Consider the following 24267-nt stretch of genomic DNA (forward strand, 5'->3'; position numbering starts at 1 on the left):
ACCGAACCAAGAGCCAGTACCATCCACTAACACTGTGCTAGTTTGGTGAATTGCAGCATTCAACAAGTGATCTGGCTTAGTTGCACAACATATTCCTTCGACTCCCTAATAACACTCCCCATTGAAGAAGTACCGCAGACATTTGTGGCCGAGAGTGGCTTCCATCTACAATGCCAAATCACTATCGTGTTCAGGTCTGCTTGGCAGAGTAGCCCTGACATGCTTTGCTAAGGTGGACTGCTGCTGCCAGAAGGCTGAACTACTCACTGCACAGTTTCTATAGAATACCTTAATCCACCTTTTACAGCTACTGGGATGAGCTGACTGCTGCATGACTTCTTATCAAAGCTAATGGTGCCAGTGTGTATTCACACTCACCAATTGGCCATATAGTGTTGATGCCCCTTATCTTGGTTGCCTTGGCAACAGCATGTCCTGAATGTCGGTATTTGACTGCACTCGACAATTAGTGCCTGGAAGCGGGGCTGCCTGGAGGTGTCACAGATCCAGGAACACCGGAAGTAGAGCACTCGTGGGCAGAGCTAAGGAGCTGGACATGGTTCCCTTCAGGACCTCTGCGCCCCCACTGTTTAGGATGGGCCGCAAACAGGCACCCAAAGACAACTCTTGGATGGCTGTGAGAAAGGGGCTTTATTGTGTGCACGAATCCAAGGTGGGGTCCAGAACGTCCAGCATGCGTCCTCTGGTGCGCAGTCCCATCTGTCACCCTTTTCTTCGCTAGCTTGGCAGCCAAGATCAAAAATATTTAACGCTCTTTGTCCTGTGGCATCCTCGGGAGCTTCTGTATGCCAACTGTGGGTGATTCAGTGCCACATGATGGCCTAACATGATGCTCATCTGGGATGCGGCGTGCGTCACGAACAATCCTGCTCCTGTGGGCTGCCTCATGCCCTTCCTCTCCCTTGATTCGGTTGCATTTCCCCCCGAAGGGGTGTGCCTGGAAGCCTCCAAGGGTGAGATCCAGGTGATCTGCAATACTGTAGAAAAGTGGGCACATGCGATTCAGTCCAGCATCTGTGCATTGTCCTGCTTTTTTTTAAACAGGCTGTAGATCATGAAGTGCACTTCGAAGCTTCTGTTGCAGGTGCAGCTGGTTGTCAGCTCATCAAGCTGCTAATCAGCAACCTTTCCCCGATCCAAGCAGCTCGGGGCGTTCAGGTCAAGGTAAGAAAATTTGTACTATTCATCACTATACTTCACTGGAGCCTGCTAATTTTAATGTCTTATTTCAAATTGTGGAAGAATCTCTTTAGGGTAAACTGATTTTTTGTGCAGTTAGCCATAAGTGCACAGAAAAACAAATGATAACTATAACTTGCATGCATTCTTCCAGCCCGTCAAGAGATTGATGACCTGCAGCTGGCCTCAAGTGCAACATTAATCAGGTACAAGTTCTCGCAGGAGCACTAACGTTATAGACACAGAAACGACCTCAGATGTCTAACAAAAGAGCAGAAAAGGTTAAAATCCAAACAACTGAATGGTTGACCGAGCGCGCTATGTGAACATGTTGGTAAGTCAAGTCTCTCAGCACTGAAAAAAATAATCTGAAGTCCTCTACATGAATTACAGAGTTATATCAGTGTTTAACAAATGGTACCAGTGAACAAACAGTGAAGAGGCGTCAATATTTTGCAGGACGTGGATGGAAAGTGAAATCACACAAGTAGCGAGCCAAGGAGGTTGCCTGGAAGGTGCGTAGCTTTTTGCATCAAACTATCTTGCGAGCCCCTTTCTGTTTCACATACGCTGAGTGACCAGCAGCATTGCGAGGTTAGCATTCTCCATACCAAGCAGTGCACTTACCATTGGGTGGTTCGTTCAGTGAAATTGCGTGGATCAGTGGACTCGAAAGTCCGTGCTAGGGCGCTGGCATTCCACTCCACGGTTTACTGCATGATGCGGCCGAGCGGCCGCTTCCACTTTTGAAAAATCTGTTGCCGGAGTTGCTGGAACTGCAGCTCATCTCTGAAAACAGCCATGCAAACCTGAGCTCACTTATGTACTCCACAGCACACTGTCTGGTTAACAACATCAGCCATGGCAACATGTTTGTAGTCGCCTTTAATGTACCCAGTGGCACTTTGGCAGGCTTTAGGATGAAATGGTCGATTGCAATTAAAAATAAAAACCAATTAGTATATGCTCGACACATTTACATTTCATGTTGAAGCACGAATTTCCTTTCTAGCTGCACATACACCTTTATGCCATGCAAAAAGATCTCACACAAACGACAACTCAGGAGTGAGCACATGTTCAGTGCAAGATCTGCCACTCCCTGATTTCACATGAAACAGAACTCTGCACAAGAGAAGCGGAATGTGCAGACCAGTCTACGAGACCTGCCATAACCATTACCAGAACAGTTTCTTTAAATGCAGCAACAACTTTTTGGTCCTGTGATTGAAAAGACTACAATGTGATGATACCTGCTACATTGGGCTGAACCAACTCAACTAGAAATGAGAATACTAGGGCAGCTGAAAGTTTTTTTTTTGGCTTGAATGCCTCTGCAGTGTACTGCTGAGGGCTTCCATGACAAAACCTTGTTATACATACCCAGCACCGGGCACTGGTTGAGAGAAGATTCCGTACCATGTCGGGGAAGCTGTGTAAAAATCAAACTCTTGAACGCCTTCAGCCGTGTGCAGAAGCCATGCAAGATGTCGATGCACTCTGCAAGTGGTGTGCAGAAAGAATGAATATAGTAACAAAGAAGGAACGGGGTTTCCCAAGGAACCCTTCACTGCAACCCCTGGAGCTCACCACTCGCGGAAAATCTTGTCCAAGCACAGTTCAAAGACATCCGTGGTGCTGGCCTGTTTGCCTTGAAAGCAAATGTGCTTGCTAACCACTTGGTCTGCTGCTTCTAAAGTTCTACACCCTTTGTCGAAAGGAAACAGCCGAAACCTCCCAAATGACTGGCTGCGAGGGACGCCGCAGTGGAGGATTCCATATGCATTTCGACCACCCAGGGCTCTGTAATGTGCACTGACATCACACAGTACACCAGCCTCTAGAATTTTGTCTCGCTCAAAATTCGACCTACGCGGCTGGGATCAAACCCGCGTCTTCCGGCTCAGCAGCCAACCGCCATAACCACCACGGCAACAGTCCTTGATTTAGGTAAATGCTGGACCTACATTCTAGTGCCTGTTGTTTTTAACTCTTATTTTGTACAGTATAAAATCTTTCTGTACTACTTCTGTGGTCCTGCGATGTAGTCTAGACCCTATCTGCATATCACAGAGGGAGACACAATATGAACCACTACACAAACGTGAGCATGTTCCATCACACTTACGAAAACAGGCTCGGATTCCAGGTTATAGCTTAAATCTGCTTATATGCCCATAAGCAGTAAGGGAAGCGATGAAGGAGGGATGAGAAATGGGACAATTTCCACCACCTAGGGATCTTTAACAGGCACCGACATGGCACAGCACATGGGCGCCTTTTTGCTAGGTTCTAACCCGGGTACTCCGGCTTAGTAGACAAGCGCCCCAACCACTAAATTAAGTTCATATGCTCATGCCAACAAATGGGGTCCATTTCAGGAGTGAAATGGTAGGCAAGAACTCTGGGAACATATATCCAGGTAGCACTGAAACCATCGTGATCGGGTTGCATTCAGGTCTGGAACAGAGTAGCCCGTACATGTCCTGCTAAGGTTAATTACTGCTGCTACGAGGCTGAACTGCTGTGCACGGGCTCTTCTAGAATGGTTTACTCTACCCAATACAGCAGCTGGTAGGGGCAGACTGGTGCATGGCTTCCTATGAATCCTAATGGTTCCAAAGCAGATTGACCTTCAAGGTGATTCTGTACTCACCCATCGACCATAGTGCCAATGCCCTGCGATGTCTGCATCGGGTGCTGCATCCAGAGCCTTGGACGTGCGGTAGATACAGGAACGGGTGTAGGTGGAGCGAATAAGCTGGATGTGGCTCCCTTCATCAGCTCTGTACCCACCGTGTCCTGTGGCGTCCTCAGGTGCTGCACTGCAGCGACTCTGGGTGACACAGTGCCATTTTATGGCACAGCGTGATGATCACTCGGCGCGCGGCATGTTTCACGATGCTGGTCTTGTAGCCTGCCTCGTGCCCTTCGCCTCCGTGGATTTGGATGCGGTGCCACCAAGGCGTTTGCCTGGAAGGCAGCAAGTGGTGCGTTGCCACGCGATTGCATCGGCGCTCCAAGAGAGAGATCCAGGTGATCTGCAACACCACAGAAAAGTGGGCCCATGCGACTTAGTGCTCGGCCCAGTACATCGACTAATGTGCTGTGGTACCGCAGCTTCCTGCTGTGCTGCTTTTGAAAAAGGCAGAAAATCACAAAATGCATTTTGAAGCACCCCTTGCATGTGCAGGTGGTCATTACCTCGTGAAAGAGCTATTCACCAACCTTTCCAGGAGTCGAACAGCCCAATGCGCCGTAAAAAAATTTGTGGCTATTCATCACTGCTGCAGTCGTGTTCAAAGGTTCAAAATAACAATAAGATGGCTAGCGTCATCTGGTAGCGCGCTACTGCAGCACAGAAAGTTCAATGGTTTCAGTTTTCAGCTGCCTTACTCCACTGAAATCCGTTGATTTTAATGTTTCGTTTGCAGAGGAATCTGTTTAGGGCAAACAGTTCTTGGCAGCTGTTAGCTCTTGTAGCTCGCTCCTCAGTTTTGTGCCATCGGCGTCCACAGCACCACCTGCCTCAGTTGGCAGTTGTCAAAAGTGAGAGAGGGAAGTCTAGGAGGGAAGAGGGTTTAGGGCGATGGATGGCAAAGTGAAGAGAGACTCTAGAGGGAAGAGAGGGGGGGGGGGGGGGGGGGGGTTGGTTGGTCTGAAACGCATTGCCAGGCCAGGATTGGTGGTGCAAGCATCACCCCCGTCCCGGTGCCTAGCTTTCTTTGGGGTGCAAGCATCCCCACTGCGCCCTTTCGGGAGCAAACCCAGTTTCGAACACGTCAGCTTGCAAATCTGGTTCATGTTACCATGGTCACAAGAATTGAAGTTGCTCTATCCAGTGCGTCTAAACAGACATACAGGTTAACTACCACTGCTGTTACCAGCCTTTCGAAGCAAGGTCACTTCAAAGTGCTACAGCTGACGCTCAAACATTTGCATTACACACTCTTAACCATCCTGCGATTTTTATGCAGTTCTTTGTAACTATTCTTTGTAAACTATTACTACAAAAATTGCACTTTAATATTGCGAACAAGACCATAACGTGCATGTATTCCTGCGGCCTGGCAAGAGAATAGCTTTCAACATTAACTAGGATCAATCATGAAAGTTTTGGTTATGAACAGTCATGAAGAAATAGTTCCAGATCTGCTCCTGAACTGAATGGTTGACTGAGGATGCCATGTGCAATTTATTGATGGAATTCTTTCGCAGTACGCTAACGGTTAGCACTTAACTAACTGTGCCAGGTAACAAACTGACCAGTATATTTAGAGACCTGGGTGCAAAGTGATTTCACACCAGTAGTGACAAGGAAGCTGCCTGGAAGGTATGTAGCTGTTGCGACCCGCCATTGCCGTGCTTTCAACATCAGACTACCTCGCGATCCCCTTTCAGTTTCACATACTTGTGCCGAATAATTGGTAGCATGAGAAGCTCAACACTTTGCATACCAAGCGGTGCACTTACTCTGGGGTGATGCAGTCACCTCTGGCAGTAGTGGGCGCACTTGGTCCTGGCCGCCTGGTTGTTTAGAAGATGAAGCACGATCGTTCATATGGCATCGATCAACGGACACACAGTCTGTGCCAGGGCGTTGGTAATCATCCACTCCACGGCTAGCAACGTGATGCGGCCGAGTGGCTTGTCCCTTTCCACTTCGTGAAATCTGTTGTAGGGGTTGCTCGAACTGCAACTCATCTCTGAAAACATCCATGCGAACCCGAGGTCACTTTTATATACCCCACAGTGCACCTAGTGCCCAAGAACATTGGCGACCAACTCTATTCTAGTCCCCTTGTAATGCAGCCAGTGAATAGAACGCATAGCTGCAGACAGAGGGCTTCAACAGATAAGAGTTAACTTAGTGTGCCCTAGTATAATCTGCAAATTTCAAGATGTACTCCAATTAGAAGTAAAAAATTCCAAGAACGATTACGATACTCTGTAATGCGAAATTTGAGGGCGGCTCTCTTTGGCGGTGCGAACGGCAAGATCCTCTCAAAGGCACCACCCAGCCTCTACTTCAGTGCCATGAACTCCTGGCAAGCGTGTTAATGATGATTCCAAGACTTGTAATTACGTGTACTGTTTTTTTAAATGCAGCAACAACTCACTACTTTTCGGTTTATTGTTCTGCAATTGGAATTACTACATAGTAATATCGATGATAGTAGTATCGTATTACATTTTGTTAGCAAAGATGCTTTCCATGTCTCTTCAGTGTATTTCTGCATGCCTTCATAACAATGCCTTGTTATACTCACCCAGCACTGTTTACCAGCCTCTGGTTGCGGCTGCTCGAGGCCCTCGGAGGGGGTGCACATTTCGCCGCACAGTGGCTGTGGTCATTGGATGGCCGTGCACGAGTCACTGGTTCCTGGTTACAGGATTGCTTCTGAAACGATGCAGTTGCCTATAATAAGCACATGCATAGGGTACAAGCATAGGGCAGATGAATTGCCTGTCAACAGAATTGCTTGTCTGGTGAGAGTTGATTTTAAAAAGTCGCCACATTTCAGAGGAGGCCCACCTCTTCTACGCAACTAATAGTAAAACAAATAAACTGCAATATATTCACGGCACAAATAGCACTTTCACATGGGCTCCTGCCTTTATGACTAGCCTTATCTTCCCCCTCACGAGTTACCTGAGGTGCTAATAAGATTAAGGTTACATGAAAAATTCTCAAGCGATCCTCGGGTCTTACACATTGGCTTGTTATATCCGAGTCGACATACCTCCTGTAGTGAAGGGTGCAGTATGTCCTGGGCACCAGACAGTTCAGAACACGAAGCACGACCGTTCATACGGCATTGCTCAACGGACACACGGTCTGTGCCAGAGCGTCGGCATTTGTCCACTCCACGGCTTGCGACATGATGCTGCCGATTGGCCTGTCTCGTTCCACTTCGTGAAATCTGCTGCAGGGGTTGCTGGAACGGCAGCTCATCCCTGCGAACATCCGTGCAAACTCGCGGTCACCTTTATGTACTCGACAGTGCACCGTCTGCCTAACGGCATCAGCCACAACAACATGATTGTAGCAGCCTTTAACGTCACCAGGGGATTAAATGCGTAGGGGCAGACAGGGGGCTTGAGCATAAGAGTCAACCTCTTGTGGCAAAGTACACTTGGCAGGCTTTATAGATTGATTACAATTGAAATGCTCCCCAATGCGAAATTTGATACAGCTCTGTCTGCTTCGGTGGTGCGAACGGCAGGGCCCTCTTTGCAGCAGCACCGAGCCTCTGCTCGGGCAGTTCATTTAGCAGCACCTGCAGGTGAAGCATTTCCTTCAGTTGAATTGCTCATTGTTCAGAAAGAATTCGCTGGAACTACTTTCTATTGTATTATATAAACAGCGCTGTGAAGACAGCGCTGCGAGTGGCGTAGTCGACGCGGACAATCTGCTCCCTGCAATGCATTTCACACCCCCTAATCGCCAACGGAGCGAAACGGACTGAGAGGAGGAAGTACATGGGTGTGCGTGCAGCCGCAGGCAGACTGCCCCTCCCCAGGCCTAGATACCCTACCTCCACTTTTGCAGTGGTGATGGGGGCGCTTAAGAGTAGCGCTTTAAAATCAATTAGCATGTGCACGTTGCATTCGCATTTCATGGTTGAACATAATTGGTCTTACCAGATGCGCGTGTAGCCTAATGTCATGCAGAAAAGACTTCACATTGAACAGAACTCCTAGAGGAGCATGTCAATGATCATTCCAAGATCTGCCACTACCTACACTGTTGCAAAGGCAGCAACTACTCCGACTACTTTTTGGTTTATTGTCCTGTGATTGAAATGACTACAGTCTGGCACCTACTTTGGGTAAACCCACCGAGCCGGGAAAGAATACCAAGGATGATAGCAGCATCACATTTAATTTTGCTAAAAAAGATCCCTTCCTTGTCTCTGAAGCGTATCGCTGCATGCCTCCATGACAAGGCCCTTGTTATACTCACCCAGCATTATTCACCAGCATCTGGTTGTGGCTTCCTGAGGCCCTCCCGAGTGTGCATTTCGCTGCACCATGGCCACTGGATGGCCGTGCACAAGTCACTGGCTGCTGGTTACAGGATTGCTTCTGAAATGATGCAGTCAGCTATATTGAGCACATAGTAGACAAGCATAGGGCAGATGGAAAAACAAACTAAAAATTTCAATAGAACTGCTTGTCTGGTTGGGAGTAACGTGGCTATACTTTGTACAACCAAAGCGTTTTCATTTTGAAAAGCCATCATACTTCAGAGCGGGCCCACCTCTTTTATGCAGTAATTGTAAAACGAATAAACATTCATTACATTCATGACACAAATAGCACTTGGATATGGGCTTCCACCTTACCAACTAGCATTGTCTTTCCCCTTACGAGTTACCTCAAGTGCAGAAAAACTCTTAGGCGGTGTTTGGATCGTAAGCGGCCAAAAGTTTGTTATGTCAGAGGTGGTACACTGGCTTGTTATATCCAAGGTCCACACATGAAAGTTCGTTTTATACGGATCGACATACCTCCTGCAGTGAAGGGCACGCTTTGTCGTGGGCTCCAGGCTGTTTGGAACACGAAGCATGGCTATTCATATGGCGTTGATCAACAGACACACGATCTGTGTCCGAGCGCCTGCACTTGTCCACTTCACGTCCCGAGACTTGATTCTGCCGATTGCCCCATGCCCTTCCACTTCGTGAAATCGGTTGCAGGGGTTGCTGGAACTGCAGCTCGTCTCTGAAAACAGATGTGAACCCAAGGTCACTTTTTATGTACTCAACAATGCTTTGTGTCTAACAACATCAGCCACGTCAACATGATTGTAGCAATAACCTTTAATGTAGCCAGCGAATGAAACGCATAGGGGCAGATGGAGGGCTTCAGCATAAACGTCAGCTTAGTGTGCCGAAGAATACTCAGCAGGCTGTTTAGATGTCTTAATGTATTGCAACTGAATACTTCCTAATGCAAAATTTGAGAGCTCTGTCTGCTTTAGCAGCGCAAATGACGTGGTCCTCTCCGTGGCAGCACCGAGCCTCTGCTTGGGCAGTTGGTTTAGCAGCAGCGGCAGATCAGAAAGAACGGCCACGACATCTGTGAGCGAGCGGCAGCACTCTCGTGGGATCGGTTACACTGACAGCGACGTGGCCCCACCTGTGAACGGGTGCTTAAGAAATGCGCTCTAAAATCAATCGGCAAGTGCATGGTGCATTCACATATGTTGAAGCACAATTGGCATTCCCAGCTGCATGTGTATCCTTATGGCACGCAAAAAAGGTTTGACACTAAACAAAGATCTGACAATACCTGCACAGTTTCTTAAATGCAGCAACAACGCACTATTTTTTTTATTTATTGTCCTGCAAATGAACCGACTACATTCTGGTACCTACTTAGGGATAAACCCTCCGAGCTGGGAAAGAATACTAACGATGATAGTAGTATCAATTTTCATTCATATGCTAGCAAAGATGGTTTCCATGTCTGCAGCGTATTGCGGCATGCCTCCATGACAAAGCCTTGTTATACTTACCTAGCATTGTTCACCAGCCTCTGGTTGTGGCTGCCTGAGGCCCTCCCGAGACACTCAGGAGGGGGTGTGCATTTTGCCGCACCATAGCCATGGTCATTGGATAGCCGTGTACGTGTCACTGGCTGGTGGTTACAGGTTTGCTTCTGAAATGATGAAGTCTTCTATATAGAGGACATGCTACTAGACAAGCATAGGGCAGATGAGAAAATGAAACATTTAAATAGAATTGCCAGTCTGGTTAGGAGTAACTGTACTATAAGTAACTCGTACTTTAAGGCCAGTACTATATTACTGCTGTAACTACTATACCACAAGTATAGTACAAGCAATAACCTTTGCACTACATTCACGACACAAATAGCACTTTGATATGGGCTGGTACCTTGCAGACTAGCGTTGTCTTTTGCTTCACCGAGTTACGCCAAGTGCTGGTAAAGATTAAGGATGCAAGAAAAACTCTTAGGCGATTCTCGATAGCAGCCAAGCATCGGTTGTATGCAAGATTGACACAGTAAAGTTCATTATATCCAAGGTGTTGCACTTTGGCTTGTTATATCCCGAGATCCACACGCGAAAGTATGATATCCGAGTTGGCATACCGCCTGCAGTGGAGAGCACACTTTGTCCTGGGCACCAGGCTGTTGAGAGCACGAAGCAGGACCGTTTATATGGCATGGATCTAAGGACACGCAGTCTGTGCCAGGGCATTGGTAGTCATCCACTCCACGCCTTGCGACACGATGCTGCCGATTGGCCCGTCTCCTTCCTCTCTGTGAAGTCACCTCCAGGGGTTCCTGGGGCTGCAGGCCATATCTGGAAACAGCCGTGCAATCCTGAGGTCACCTTTGTGCACACCATAGTACAATGTGCGCCTAACAACTTTGGCTGTGTCAACACTTTTCTTGCAGATATTTAAAGTAGCGAATGAATGGAACGCATGTCTGCTAAGCGGGCTTCAGCCTAAAAGCGTAGTGTGCCAAAGTGAACTTCGGCATGCTTGTTCAAAATGGAACTAACCATCAGTTAGCATGGGCATGACGCATTCACATTTCATGTTGGCGCATGATTTGCCTTTCCAGGTGCAAATATTTCTTTGGAAGTGAACAGTGCAGAACAAAGGGACGCAGACAGAAGACCGTATGTTTCTTCATTCTTCACTTCCAAATGGATAACCAACACGGCCCAAGCTGCTATTCTGGCATATTTATGTCATGCAAGGCAACTTTCACATGAAACAGAACTCTGCACGAGAGGAGAGGGATGCACAAGCAAGCTGGATCTGCGATAACCTGAACAGTTGTATGTAAATGCAGTAGCAACTACTGCTTTTAGGTTTTGTCATCTAAATGTCGATACGATACCCACTTGGAGTGACACCAACCCATCTATAAATCAGAATACAGACGCTGATAGGAGTATCATGTCTTGTTATGAAGTAAGGACATTTCAGGAGCATATTGGCGACTGCTTCCACGACAAAAGCTTGGGTTACGTACCCAGCAGCGGGCGCCAGCAATTGGTTGCGAGAAGTTTCCTTAGCTTGTCGTGAGAGCTGTGCAGGAACAGACCTCTGGAAAGTCTTCAGCCCTGTGGAGAAGGCATCCAAGATGGCAGTCCACTCTGAAAGTGGTGTGGAGAAAGAACAAATATATTAACGAAAAAAAAAGCACAGGGTTTTAAAAACAGCGTTTCTGAAGAAGCATCTGCGAACCTGAAAGCAACAGTCTTCACTGTAAGTAACTCGTATAACCCACCATTTGTGGAACGTCTTGTCCATGCACAGTACAGGAAACATCCACAATTCCAGCACATTTGCCTTGAAGGAAACTAGTTTGCTAACCACACAATCTGGAGTGCCTAAATATATGGACCCTTTAAAAATCCCAAAGTGATCTCAAGAGATGCTGGGCAACATGTTATGCACTGCCAGCCTGCGAAATCTCTGGCAGTTGATGAACTCCCTTCCACAAATGCCATAAGAGCCCCCAGTCTTTGGGTTATAGATACGGATTCGATTTTGATAGCGGCTGCACCTATTTCATAGTGCTTGGCATTTTAAGCCCTTACTTCTTACACCAGGAAAAGTTTCCATTCTTATCCTGTGGTTTTGCCATGTACTCCGGGGTACAAAACTTCAGGACACATAGGTGGCAACGAAACTATTTAGGCTCTGATGTGTGCGATGGCTTGACACCACATTTCGGGACAGACAGATGGTATTTCACGATGCAAAGGCATTGAATGTCAAAGAACGCCAGAAATTGATACCGAACGATCTCGGGATGATAAATTCACGGCAAGTTATGGGTTCTACATGGCCATAAGAGACTTGCAGAAACCAAAAAAGCCAGGTATAAAATTCCTGCAATTGTGCTTGATGTAGGGAAAATGAAATTCCAGACCCAAATCCGCTTTTCGAGGCTACGGATTGTAAAAAGGCCAAGTTTATTTTAGAATTTGGGGTCTTTTGTCGGTGGAATTATCGAAGCGGCGAAAGGAAGCGTTTAGGGTGAAGATGTGCTCTGCTTGGACAGTTCAGGAAAACATGCTCATGAAAACTGCACTGCACCGGAGGTATTAAACCCGCCTTTATCACATAGAGGGACCACTTTAGCGTTAAGCTTGTTGGCTTAAAGCATTGGTTGCTGTACAGTTCATCTACTCTTACCAGAGATAAAGGTGATGGACACACCAGAGGGGGAAAAGGGGGGGGGGGGGGGGTAATCTTCATGGAGGGTCCTGCTGCCTACTGCAGCACTGTTGTAGAAGGCACATGCAAAGAGGACATTTTGCACAGAACATGAGAGGCAATTTGGAAGGCAGGAGAAGCTTGGCATGGCAGAAGGAATGCGTGCATAAAGGCAGGCTTACTTTTTGGAGTCAGTCCTCTGCCAATGTCACGGCTCAGGTTGAACGGGTCTGAAAATAAAACACCATAGCACAACTTTAATATCGGGCACTAAGCAGGTGCTTAGGTTATTCTAGACAGGGAAAGTCCCCACTGGAGACAGCCAGTTGACAAAAATAGCAAAAATGTTTCTGAAAAGAGCACACAGGAAAAAGGGAAAACAGTTGCAGAAATACATCGACAGACTGCCAGTCAGAGTTTTGCAGTACAGCCAACCAACCCGGGATATTTCTGATGATTGATTATATCCAACACGCATAATTGCCCCCTTGAAATCCCGTGTAAAAGTACAGGAAGGGAGCGCAGGGTATCGAACTGCAATTAAGGGGGGAGGTCTTAGAAAGACCCCCCCCCTCCAATTATGAAATCATTAGGGAACATGTATTCTATTGCATGTCGAGTATAATCATGTAATTAGATTTTATGTCCAACAAGTCCTTGTACACTTATGCGAGAGTTAGAAAGAAATCCTGCTGCAAGGAACTTGTTAGATCGCATGCCATCTGTTTCTCTTGATATCAAGCTGTGCAATAAGGGCAAAATTATTCCGCCTGCTGTAGAAGTCGAGTTATAGGATTTTGAAATCATCATGAATACAAATTTCGCTTCTCGTTTGTGAAGTGGCAAATTCAAAACCCGGTAACGCAGCTTCTGTGGTAAGGAAGATAATAATTTCATCCTTATTGCATAAGCAAGGACTTTTTACATAAAATTGAATCTCATAATTGGAATCTACATGCAAAAATAAATGGTTTTTGATTTCATCATTCTTACTTCATTAACAAAAATAAACAGCTTCCCACCTTAAGCCGGTCGTGATATAGACTATATCGAACAGCACCCCTGTGAATGGGGCTTCTCCTAACAGCGATTTTCTATCATTTTTCGCATGTGGAGAGGGGTCGGCTGCCCAGCCTTGGGCATCTGCTGGTATGGCCAGCACTGTGAAACCGCATGTCCATGTAAACATAAGGTGCGCTCGAAGGTCGCCTTGCACTCATTTTGCAAGCCACCTATGTATTACATAGGGATAGTTGTTGCTTATCTGCCAAAATTGTTGTGGGAACGAAGTGTGCGCTAATGTTAGGAGTACATTAGAAATAGAACAATTTCATTAACAGGATTAGACATCTTGGGATAGGCAATGGCTTGTTCCAAAGCACTACTTCTTCCAAAGCACTTGCCTCTAGGTTACACACAATCTTATCTATAGCCATTTCTGTCTCTTTCATTTCTATCCGAAAAATGCGGCACCAGTTGTGAAATTCGCCCATTGTGTGGAGGGAAGTGATGTCATAAGACCAAAAGTGCCGTGGCTTCTAGTCAAAGCCTGAACAGTCAATGCCATCGCATTGCCAACACGACTGTGCGTCTTAGCTCCGTCATTCACAAGGATCACAAGACTCACCTTCAATCGCAAGCAACTTGGTAACCCAGCCTTTCTCGAGCTTTGTCAGTGGTGCCCTCTGGCGAATGCTGACTACACGATTCTGGTAATCGAAATTGGTGTAGTATTCGAGCATTCCATGCCAGAGGTCGTCGGCCGACTGGTGGTTTTGGCCGTACCCACTCCAGGCTGCTTGCTACGGAAGCAACGAAAATGAGGATCTGCAGAGAGCTTTCACAGAACAATGCAAGTCACCTGGCATCACAAATTAAGCCACTTTGCACAACAGTTCCTCTTCATGCAGTATATTTGGGATCCATGCCCCTGTTTCCAACAGGAAAGTCGCATGCACTGGCAACTCTTCTACTAGGGCCTCCAACCATGCTACCAGTGGGGACTTAGCACACACTTAATACACGAAAACAATGTTGTGGTATGGGCTTTTATATGGAGGGAGGTCCGGTCAACTGGAAGAGTGACATTGGTAGAGGGCTGACTGAGAAACAAGATTGGCCTTTCTTTTTCCTTCATGCATTTATTCCTTCAGCCTTTTCTCTCTCCTTCAGAATTTCCTCGGATGTTCTGTGAAAAACCACACGATCTAACATTGTAATCATGAGACGCATGTGGCACACGAGGTAGGAGGAAAAGGCTGTCTGCAGTCTTGCGTTTTGAATTTTATATTCTGTTCTTAATTGCTAGCTGCAGTTTGTTTACGGGTGCTTCAAGGCTGGCAACATCACTTACCAGGTGGTCTAGTTTGTCAAAGAACCACACGTTGCATCCTTCGACCTCCTTCTGTGGCTTCTCTGCTCCCTTTGGATAGAGCTGCAATCCAGGAGAGAGAGAGCCAATATAGAGGTTACTTAGGTGCATATCTGGTACATTCAGGGATACATCGGAGCTGTTCATAAGACAAATGCAGGCAAATATATGGACAACGTTAGGACCAGGCCTTGAAGAAAGGACTATTGCCTGGATACAGGTGCAGACATAGGTTCTGAGGTATTCAAGTGGCATTGAAATAAGGAACATTACTTTGTTAACGTCGGGACAAGCACAAGGTGCAGGGACATGCTGGTAGGTGGAAAATGTTGCCTTGGGCATTGTGCACTTCAAGCTACCATCCTACCCACGCACTGTCTCATCGTTCTTGCGTTGATCAGCTCTGTTCAAGAACAGATGCGTAGACTGCTCCGTTTTCCGAACGCTGATACAACGAAAAGGTTCTTATTCGGCACTACTTTTCTTATGCGTAGCTTGAGTACTACTACCGTGCCAAGGTTACATGAGACAAAGGAGGGAAAGTCAGTGACGCAGGCCAGGTGCCAAGCTCACCTCCTGGAGTACTGGGAGGACTGGTGGCTCGCATTGCTGCAGGTAGTAGAGCGCCAGGAGGATGAAGCCATACGACGCCAGGCCACCTTTGGCAGCTTCAGCTATGCCTTCATCCTTGCAGATGTTCTAAAAGAGGCCCACAAGCAGCAGACATGAGCACAGTGCACTTCTTGAACTGGGGACGACGATAGAGTTGACCTGGCAAATATTGTACCCTGGGTGACAAACCCTTTGAATCCTCAATTGGCTTTGTTTGGCCGAATCCAAACAAGTGTGTTTCCATGTGCAAGAGCAGAGAATAATCAACGCACTAGCAGCATGGCTGTAACATCTATCTCAAAGCATCTGGGATTGTTGGAGCAGCCATGTTTGCACCATGTAGTCTGAAGCACTATTTTTTGTACGCATGTGCCTCACTTGCGATTAATATTCAATTTTCCCCCACTGAAATGCCTGCTGGCAGCATGGGGTTCATACAGCGGAAGAGTTCATTGTGCTTGCAAACAATGATGTTACAGTTGTAACAACCACATAGCAGTACAGCAGTTATCGGTGGCATACACACAGCTCTGCTCCTTAAATGTTTTGGAGAACACTTAAATGCTGATACCAGACGCTTCAGGGGAAGACTCAATATTTTCAAAAACAGGCTTTTTGGGGTATTACAGTATTACCAGTGTTGAGAGACACTGAAAAGCGGGCGAGTCTCCTCAAGGAGTAAGCTAGTTAACCAATTCCTGATAATTCACCCAATCACAGCTAGGGAACTGGTTCCAATTAGAGGTTTGCAGCTGGTCATTGGTAATAGCCATATCAGCTCCTAAAATTTCTAAATCTCAATTATGCTCGGCACTGTGGACAAATTTTGGCTGCATCGTGAAAAATACATGCGCTTTCGACCTTTCCAGTGCACGTAACTAGTGAAAGCCAAATTTTGTCAAACCACAGTGCCATGGTTACGTAAAAAGATCTGGTATATACATTGTGTTTCACCCAAGACTTTACACAACTAAGAAAACCCTATTTAAAAAAACTAAAGGCTCAGATGAAACCTTGTATATGCAACAGGATGCATACCTTTGCAAAGTGCTTGATAGTGTAGCCAAGCACTCTGACCCTGGCGTCTATCTCGCTGTACACTTGTAACAGCTTTGTGTTGTAGCATGCCTACAACGAGAAACAAAGTGAAAAACATACTTTATAAAGCTACACAGGCAGCAGATGCTTTGCTATAACGACATCTCAGAGTAAACAGAAGTTTGACATGTTTCTATTCTTGTGAAATTTGCAGTTGAAGTTTTTAGACCTTTTCCCACCACCCCAAGTCTTGTTAACGGTAGTTGTCGTATTAAAATAATATTTCCCTTAATGAGGCTTGCTTTCATTTTCATTGTGGGATATGAAAGCACAATGTCAGTACAATCCAGCCCGTAGTCATTCGTCCTCTGTTCGAATGCAAGAAAAGAAGCACCTAATATTGGCACATTGGACCGGAGAGAACCAATTGTAGTGGTGATACAAGTCTAAATCCAGCTTGCACGGTTTAGCTTTCAGTGAAACTAGCCTCTCTGCGCAGACTAGCGGTTTACCATTTTGAAGTGACAAACTTCAATTTGTGCTCAAATGCGTATAGTGACAAGACCGAGCAGCATGTCATGAGATACGTACGAGCGTGTTCCAGAAGGTGAGGTCACAGTGGAGGCCACTGGGAGTATCGATGAAACTGACCAGTTTCACTTTTCCCCACGGCTGGGGCATGACGTCGGTCACATTGGGTGCACAGCGCAACTTCTTCACCACTTTCCGGAAGAGCTGTGCGCGGTCGGGGTCCTGCGGGAGTAGAATATTTTGCTCCTTTGTTGTGCGTCCGTGCACATTCACTGGTCAAGACAAACGGATGCTAGTGTCATCTGCTCACCTCTCTGCCATGGCTGTTGCCAGAAGTTAGACATACGTCTACGTCACTGTTTCTCATCGCAAAGCCATTGCAAGAGGACCCAAACATTTGAAGGTGTGTATCTGCAAATCACAGGGAGACAAGATGTGAAGCACGGCACGAACTTTCAGTTTGGCTTAAATCTCAGTGCACTGCTTCACACTGTTATGGAAAGGGAGATGTGCAACACCTACTTACACTGAAAGTATGCGAAACAGCAAGTACATAGAGTCAGCCTCAGTCAATTTAGCCTACATTGTAATTCCAGCTCCTAGTGCTACATTCACTTTTCGCTGAAGTGCAGAATATAATGAAGAAAAATTGAGAATTATGGGGCCACTTAAGTATCTTTGCATGATTACAGTGGTTATTCTCCCCTACCAGTGAAGAAAGGGATCTTTGCTCTTTTTCCCGTGTGCCATACGTGGCAGGCGGCAAGTGCACACAAGCACCGCAAGTTTACCAGTACAGTCGCTTCGGTAGGCTTGGGGGAATGCAGAAACCGGGTAACATTGTTGAAATCTCTGCGCAAGGATTCGTTATACCCAGCATAAACTGCATTGCTACCGCGTGTAAAGTGCAAGCACTAGCTAGATGCCCATATCATGCCTCAAGTTAGAACATTCGTTAACTTTCCTGAGCAATGGTTTCACGCGTTCACCACGTCGTTTGTCACCGGTAGGTCATATCGCGTGTGCGAGTTGTGAGGCCGCAAATAACGAGTCTTGCGATGCAGTTTCTAAGAGCCCGCGAAAAGCACAAGTGTAAGGCGATTACCGATTGCCATCTGTTCGCGGGTCAAAGAACTTTGCAGTGACTTACCGGTGGGTCCTTCCGCGCCTAAGAGAATTTAAGGGTGGCTTACGGGTATGCCAAAACGCACAAAGATTAGGCCTACAACAATCGCCTCCTCAGTGAACGTGTCAAGCGCGTTATGTAGCATGCACTGCTGCTGATTGGTAGCTCGACAGTAAAACATCAGTCAGCTTGCAGCAAAGCATTAAATCGAAGCATCCTTTAGAAGCCGCCTACTGCACTGCTGTGGTATCGAAACACCAGTTGTAGTTTTATCACTCAATGCACTACGTTTAACTCAGTAAGGAACACGACCTGGTCACAGCAGTTGAATATTCAATGTAGCAATGACAAGATACAGCTTAAATTACATGACAGTGAAAGACTACAACAGCCCAGCATTGGTGTATACCATGTTTGGAAAATGTGGCACGTATCTAAAATCCAGGAAACAGATGTCGGTGCAATAACGGCATATTTCGCGCACACCGAAAACCGCGTGAGCGTGACACTGCTGTGGCTGTCTGACCGAAGAGCTGGGCCTCACCTGGAAACCACTTCCGAAGAAAGCGCTGCAGCCACGTGACCAAACGTTCGCGCGCGTTCATGTCATCCTTGGATGGGCAACATTGACCTGCAGGACGAAGCATAACCAGCCCGAAGGGCCGTTTGAGCCATCAGTTCTTGTGGCTGAGTCATAACATGCATGGCCCCTAAGGGGGCGTCATATCCCTAAGCGTCCCCGTACAAAAAGGGATACCCTAAGGTATCCTCGTCGGAAGCTACTGGGTCGTGCCATTTTTATGGCGCTCGACAACTTTCCCGTTCACACCTGGGCGTTTAAAAGCATATGAAATTAAGAAAGGAATTTGAAGCGAAAAACATACTGGCCGGTACTTCCCATAACTTCCCACAACATTCATTTGTCTCCAATTCGAAAGAATTCTTTGGTTGTAAAGTAAATTTTAGCTGCGACAACCTTTTCCTAAACTGCTGAAGCTTTATACGCATGGTTCACTATCAGTCCGGACGTCACGTGCAAACCGCGAATTGTTTAGAGTTATCGCTGCTTTGTCGTCTTACTTCCCTACAATGGTCAAGCGAGTCTGCCTCAAAAGCCGGAAAGATAACTAATCGAAAACCAGCGATTATATCGCACTTTTCTTTATGCCTCCCGTGACCCTCTCTTTAACTAGTGCATCACAGCCATCGTCCGGCTGTTCAAACCGGAACAGCACGAGAGAAGAAATGAATTATTTACCTGTCGTACGCTAATACCATGCGTTGGACCATGAATACTTTTTACGCATCACAACGAAGGACAAAACACGCAAGCTTAATTTGATTTCTATACCGGCGGGTTCACAACGGGCGAGACAGCATCGCGTACGTACATACGCTCCATGCCTATTCGGGGACCCCGAAATCGTCGATGTCTGTGGCTGCCATCGGCATCAGAACAAATCATCAGCCAGACTACACCCACTGCAGGGAAAAGGCCTCTCGCATGCCTCTTTGCCAGCTGCACCCAGCCTATTCCTGCAGACGTCTTAATTTCATCCGCCCACCTAACATTCTGCCGCCCACTGCTACGCTTCCCTCCTCTTGCAATACACTCCGTCACCCTCAAGGACCAGCGGTTATCTTGCCTTTGCATTACATATCCTGCCCAAGCCCATTTCTTCCTACCGATCTCGACTAGGATGTCATTAACCCACGTTTGTTCCCTCACCCACTCTGCCCGCTTCCGGTCTCTTAACGTTACACCTGTCATTTTCCTTTCCATAGCTTGCTGCGTTGTCCTTAACTTGAGGTGAACCCTTTTCGTTAGCCTCCGATGAGATCAGAACAAAGGCACAGCCTAAAGCAGAAAGCCTCCCCGATTTCTCGTTTCGCCGCAGCAGTCGAAGGGGTGTAGCAGCCTTTCTGCAGACTGCCTTCCAACTGTAAGTTGCCAACCACTACGTCAAAACGGTAGAGTAGAAAGCTGTGCGATGTACTCACCCGGGTCAACCAAGGTGTAATACGCCCGCTCGCCAGCTTCTTCAGGGCGAAGTGGTGCTCCCGCACAGCTTGGTCCGTCCTCTCCTGCAGTCGGGAGCAGAATCCATTGAACCGCATTCTCGCCTCGCGAGACTCATGCGCAAACGATTCCTCTGCCGTGCGGCAAACACACACGTCGTGTTCCATGGCCAAGAAGCCAAGCATATGGTCGTGATGTGGGCTTCGCCTTGACATATATGTAGACTTAAATGCACCCACGTCACATTGTCACGTGGCCAGATGACAGCGCGAGTGCAAACGTGGACGGCGCCTCCCGTGGGAACTAAACTGCTTATTGGACTAGCTTTTTGTGCCAGCAAACAGATTACAACTCGGCAGCGGCGATAGCAGCAGGCCGGCTCTACTGTCGACGAGTTAAGAACGCTTGCCGCTCTCAGCCGAGTTCAGTTTATGGGTGGCGAAGAACTTGGGCGATAAAGGGCGGGACGCTCCGATAACAATCTCGAACGTCGCAGAAACTTTTGCGCACGGTTACAATCTTACCAGGGGAATAAGGAACGCCGCTGGCGTGACAAACAAGAGGTGCATGATGGTGGCCCTGAACATGGAATAGAAAACAAATGCAACCGAAATAAACAACCCAAGTCCGATATCAAGACTGTCGGTGAAAGTTTTAAGTAGAAGTTTTAAGTAGAAGAGGGCTCAAGAGACGAGCACTTCTGAAAATCTCCTGAATGGCCGTCAGGCCCAGCTGTCGTTGAAAGTACCCAAACGTTTACAACGTTCCCGGTTTGTTTTATTCAGACGTTATTACACTGTTTTTATGTCCCTTTTTTCAGGCGTTTGTAAAACGTTTCAATGAGCTTTGGAATAGCATTTTCCTAACCATCTTTAAAGCATTTAAACAACATAACACGTGCTTCAGGGAAGCTCGCCACTAACTTTAAAAAATACGCTTTTTGAGGTATGAAATGGTTTTTTCGGCAAAGTATACCGGTGTTGGCGGACGTAAGAAAATAGGAGGATCATGATAACTAGTAACCTTGTTAACTAAATTAGAATAGTTTTTAAACTATCACATATAGGCACCTGGTTTCACTCAAGTGTTTGTAAGGACCATTAAATAGTAATAGCCGTGTCTATTTTCAGAAATTTGAAAGCACGATAACCAATGGCGCTGTCGCTCAACAAATTTTGGTTATGCCTCGCTAAATTCGAAAATCCCGCGCCGGCTGTCTGCGCACAGCGACGTCCATCGCAACGCGTCACTCCGCGGCGCACGTACCACGTGACCTTCTCTGTCCCGCATGCGCTACACGCCACCTCGCTGCTTCCGCCGAGGCGGGAACAATGAGGTCACGTGACACGTGCGCCGCTAAGTGGCGTTCACTGATTGGGGTGGGGGGGGGGGGGGGGGGCTTTGCGTGCAGCGCGGGCCCACGACTTTCGAATTGCGAGTATGGTTTAAATGTTTTGAACCAGAGCGCCATGGGTAATGGCACTTTCAAAATTCTAAAAGCAGATATGGCTATTACTAACCGACAATAATGACTATTACAACTCTCTATAGTAGGATACAACTTGAAAAAAAAAGACAGCAGTTGCTAACACTGGGCCACGGTCCGCGGCGTACTGTATTACTCCGCTCGTCAATCGAAACAGGAAGCGAAGTCAGCTTTTTGATGTAAGACTGTATTAAACAAGCCAGATATCAAAATTATATAGCTTGTAAATATTTTCTTGTGACAAGCTTCTTGTTTAGGTAACAATAAAAGTTTCATGAAAGGACTACTTTTTGTCGCGGTGCAATTCCTGCGCTCCGGTCCCGAATGTGGGCGAAGCATAACTGCAGATATAAGTTGCATCGGACTGTAATTACAATCTAGTGCCCCTGTGTAATAGTTAAAAAGTCAATTATTAGAATTTAGTTAAGCGGATAACTAGCTAAAGGCTATTCGTCTGGGCTAGTCGGTACCATTTGCAGGAAAAGTTACAGCGCAGAAAGACGCAACTAAAGGAGCGGACAGACACACTAGTTAACATGATTCACCTGTTTTCTGACGTCCGCCTGCGCTGGTAGTCATTTGCCGAAAAAGCCAGCTTTCTACCTCAAAAAACGTATTTTTGAAAATCAATGGCGGGCTTCCCTGAAGCACTTGGCATATGCAACAAGCCCGTAAACTGTGAACCGCCGCAGCCTCAGTCAGCACTTCGCGAGGAGCAAGGGGGAAACGAGGGCGACGTGCACTACAATACGCCACAACTAATGCATAAAACTCCCGAAACCCACCTTCTATTAGGTAGCATGGTCGCAAGCTTATATACCCGGTCATGAAGTATGCCTCAAGTGTTAGTGGTGGCTGGGTAGCGTGCAAAGTTTTGTGACGAAATGTTTGAGCTTTGCATGGAATTTACGGCAGGCATCACCTGATGTATTAAATGTCTGAAGGTGAGGTAGTTAAAACACATCATTAACTGCATAAAAGGTGGAAACAGTTTCGGGACACAACGCTTGAAAATACTGGAAGCGTTGTTTTATGGTTATGAGTAAGGAATCAGAATAACATTTAGAACGCAGCGTCAGCGTAATGTTCGAGCTCAGCTTTAAACTAACGTTCATCATCCAACATCTTATATTATTTGTTGATTCTTAACATTTGCATAACATTCCATTGCAGCATGTCAGTTACTGCAATTTACAAAGCAGTTTTGTGATGTTCAGTGCTACTTGGGTGGCAATTGATTAATGACATGGTTTAATTCTGCTAACGTTAAAAAGCTAGGCGTAGCGCGCTACATCCTCGGCATTCGTGGTGTTGAGAGTAGCGGTGAACAGAGACGCATACCCACGTAGCACGTTAGAATAATCTTATAAAGCTATTATATAAGTTGCAGAAACGTTACATGTTGTAATAAAACGTTTATGTAGTGTTAACAAGTACCAAAACTGTTATAATCTTGGGCCGACTTTCATCAGTGATCTCCCAAAACCTGTCACAGTTCCTGTACGATTGTTCGCTAATGACTTTGTCGTGTACGAAACAATTAAGTCTATAAATGACCAAGAGAAACAGCACTAATCTATAAGTAGAGAATTGGCGTAAAAGTCATTCGTTACATCTGCTAAGAAAGAAAAAAAAACTGGCAGGGCTGTATACGATTGTGTAACGCGCTGGTTCAGCCAGCGGGAACGATACTCAACCTGTTTGAAAAGTCTGGAAAATTCTATATTTTTTTCTGTTTCAATACAAAATAATGTCATTCTCCTCTCATCTTTTGGGGTTCGAAAGAGCACACATGGCCACGCGTCGAAGTGACCACTTTTGGCGAGCTGCAGTTTGTTAACAATTTTCTCTTGGTATAAGAAACAACCCACACTTAAGAAATCCCTCCAAGAAAGAGTTGGTCGACTCACCGGAAGGAAGGGCGGCGGGCATCGCTGCGGCCTGGTGTGCCGATGTCTGGGCCATGTTTCTCTGCTGGCTTCCACGAGTAACCGTCGAACTGCTCAGGTCACTTTGCCGGGCCGGCTAGGTCGTTGTCGTTGCTCTTCGGAGACAGACTCGCGTCGCTCTTCAGATGGACAAGTGTGGTCGTTCCAGTCGTCCACGCAAAAATATATGGTGCCTACAATCTCTCCCCTCCCCAACCTCCATCATTTTTTTAACCCGGGGAGAGACGATAACGAGTGAATTTGCTTTTCACATCGATACGCTCCAATGACTGCTTCTGAGTGATTAGGTTGTGGGAGTGATGTCCTCCAAACAAGTCGGAAAATGCGAGGGGTTATCAAGTGTGTGACCTCCTTCGAGTGACGCATCCAATGCAGTATCTCAGCCTCTCTGTCAACGTTATGTCTTGACCAATGCCACGTGGCCACTAAAGTGACACCGCTCGTCTAAAAGCTAGCCGTGGACACGAGATGGAGGCCTAATAGCTTCAGTAAATAAAGCTGAGCATGTTGGTAAACTTTCCATATGAAATGTGGCGCATGGGAAATTCGGCAGATGCAACAGTAAAACATGAAACTGGCGCTTGCTTTACGAGTTTTAGTTCGTCTTACACTACTACATATCATCCTATCAGTGGTCAAGTATCTGAACCTCATTAAGGTATGGGTCTGGGCTAATTTATATGTGGGGCCTGTTTCCAGAGGAAACCATACGGCGCCATGT

At 46.6% G+C, this 24267-nt stretch overlaps 1 protein-coding gene across 1 annotated transcript; it reads right to left on the bottom strand.

Moving 5' to 3' along the window:
- Window positions 1–328: 328 nt before the first annotated feature.
- On the bottom strand, window positions 329–20294 carry LOC144110980 (uncharacterized). The gene is made up of 21 exons (XM_077644053.1): window positions 20267–20294; window positions 20093–20176; window positions 18636–18722; window positions 17276–17376; window positions 17026–17187; window positions 16435–16524; window positions 15358–15483; window positions 14767–14847; window positions 14041–14215; window positions 12596–12643; window positions 11221–11344; window positions 10324–10537; window positions 9725–9867; window positions 8715–8928; window positions 8168–8289; window positions 6945–7158; window positions 6471–6619; window positions 5674–5906; window positions 3857–4241; window positions 1828–1989; window positions 329–990 (listed from the first exon to the last, which is right to left on the bottom strand). Exons 3-19 carry the CDS (start codon window positions 18694–18696, stop codon window positions 4057–4059), a joined length of 2442 nt encoding a protein of 813 aa, XP_077500179.1. The 5' UTR covers window positions 18697–18722; window positions 20093–20176; window positions 20267–20294; the 3' UTR covers window positions 329–990; window positions 1828–1989; window positions 3857–4056.
- Window positions 20295–24267: the final 3973 nt, after the last annotated feature.

Source organism: Amblyomma americanum, chromosome 11 (assembly GCF_052857255.1).
Source record: "Amblyomma americanum isolate KBUSLIRL-KWMA chromosome 11, ASM5285725v1, whole genome shotgun sequence".
Taxonomy (NCBI): Eukaryota; Metazoa; Arthropoda; class Arachnida; order Ixodida; family Ixodidae; genus Amblyomma; species Amblyomma americanum.

Coding starts and splice junctions, on each gene's coding strand:
- LOC144110980 (XM_077644053.1), bottom strand. CDS start 18,696: ATGAACGCGCGCGAACGTTTGGTCACGTGGCTGCAGCGCTTTCTTCGG. Junction 14,848..15,357: donor TCCTCCCAGTACTCCAGGAG/GTGAGCTTGGCA, acceptor CCTGGATTGCAG/CTCTATCCAAAGGGAGCAGA. Junction 11,345..12,595: donor CAGAGGACTGACTCCAAAAA/GTAAGCCTGCCT, acceptor CACCACTTTCAG/AGTGGACTGCCATCTTGGAT.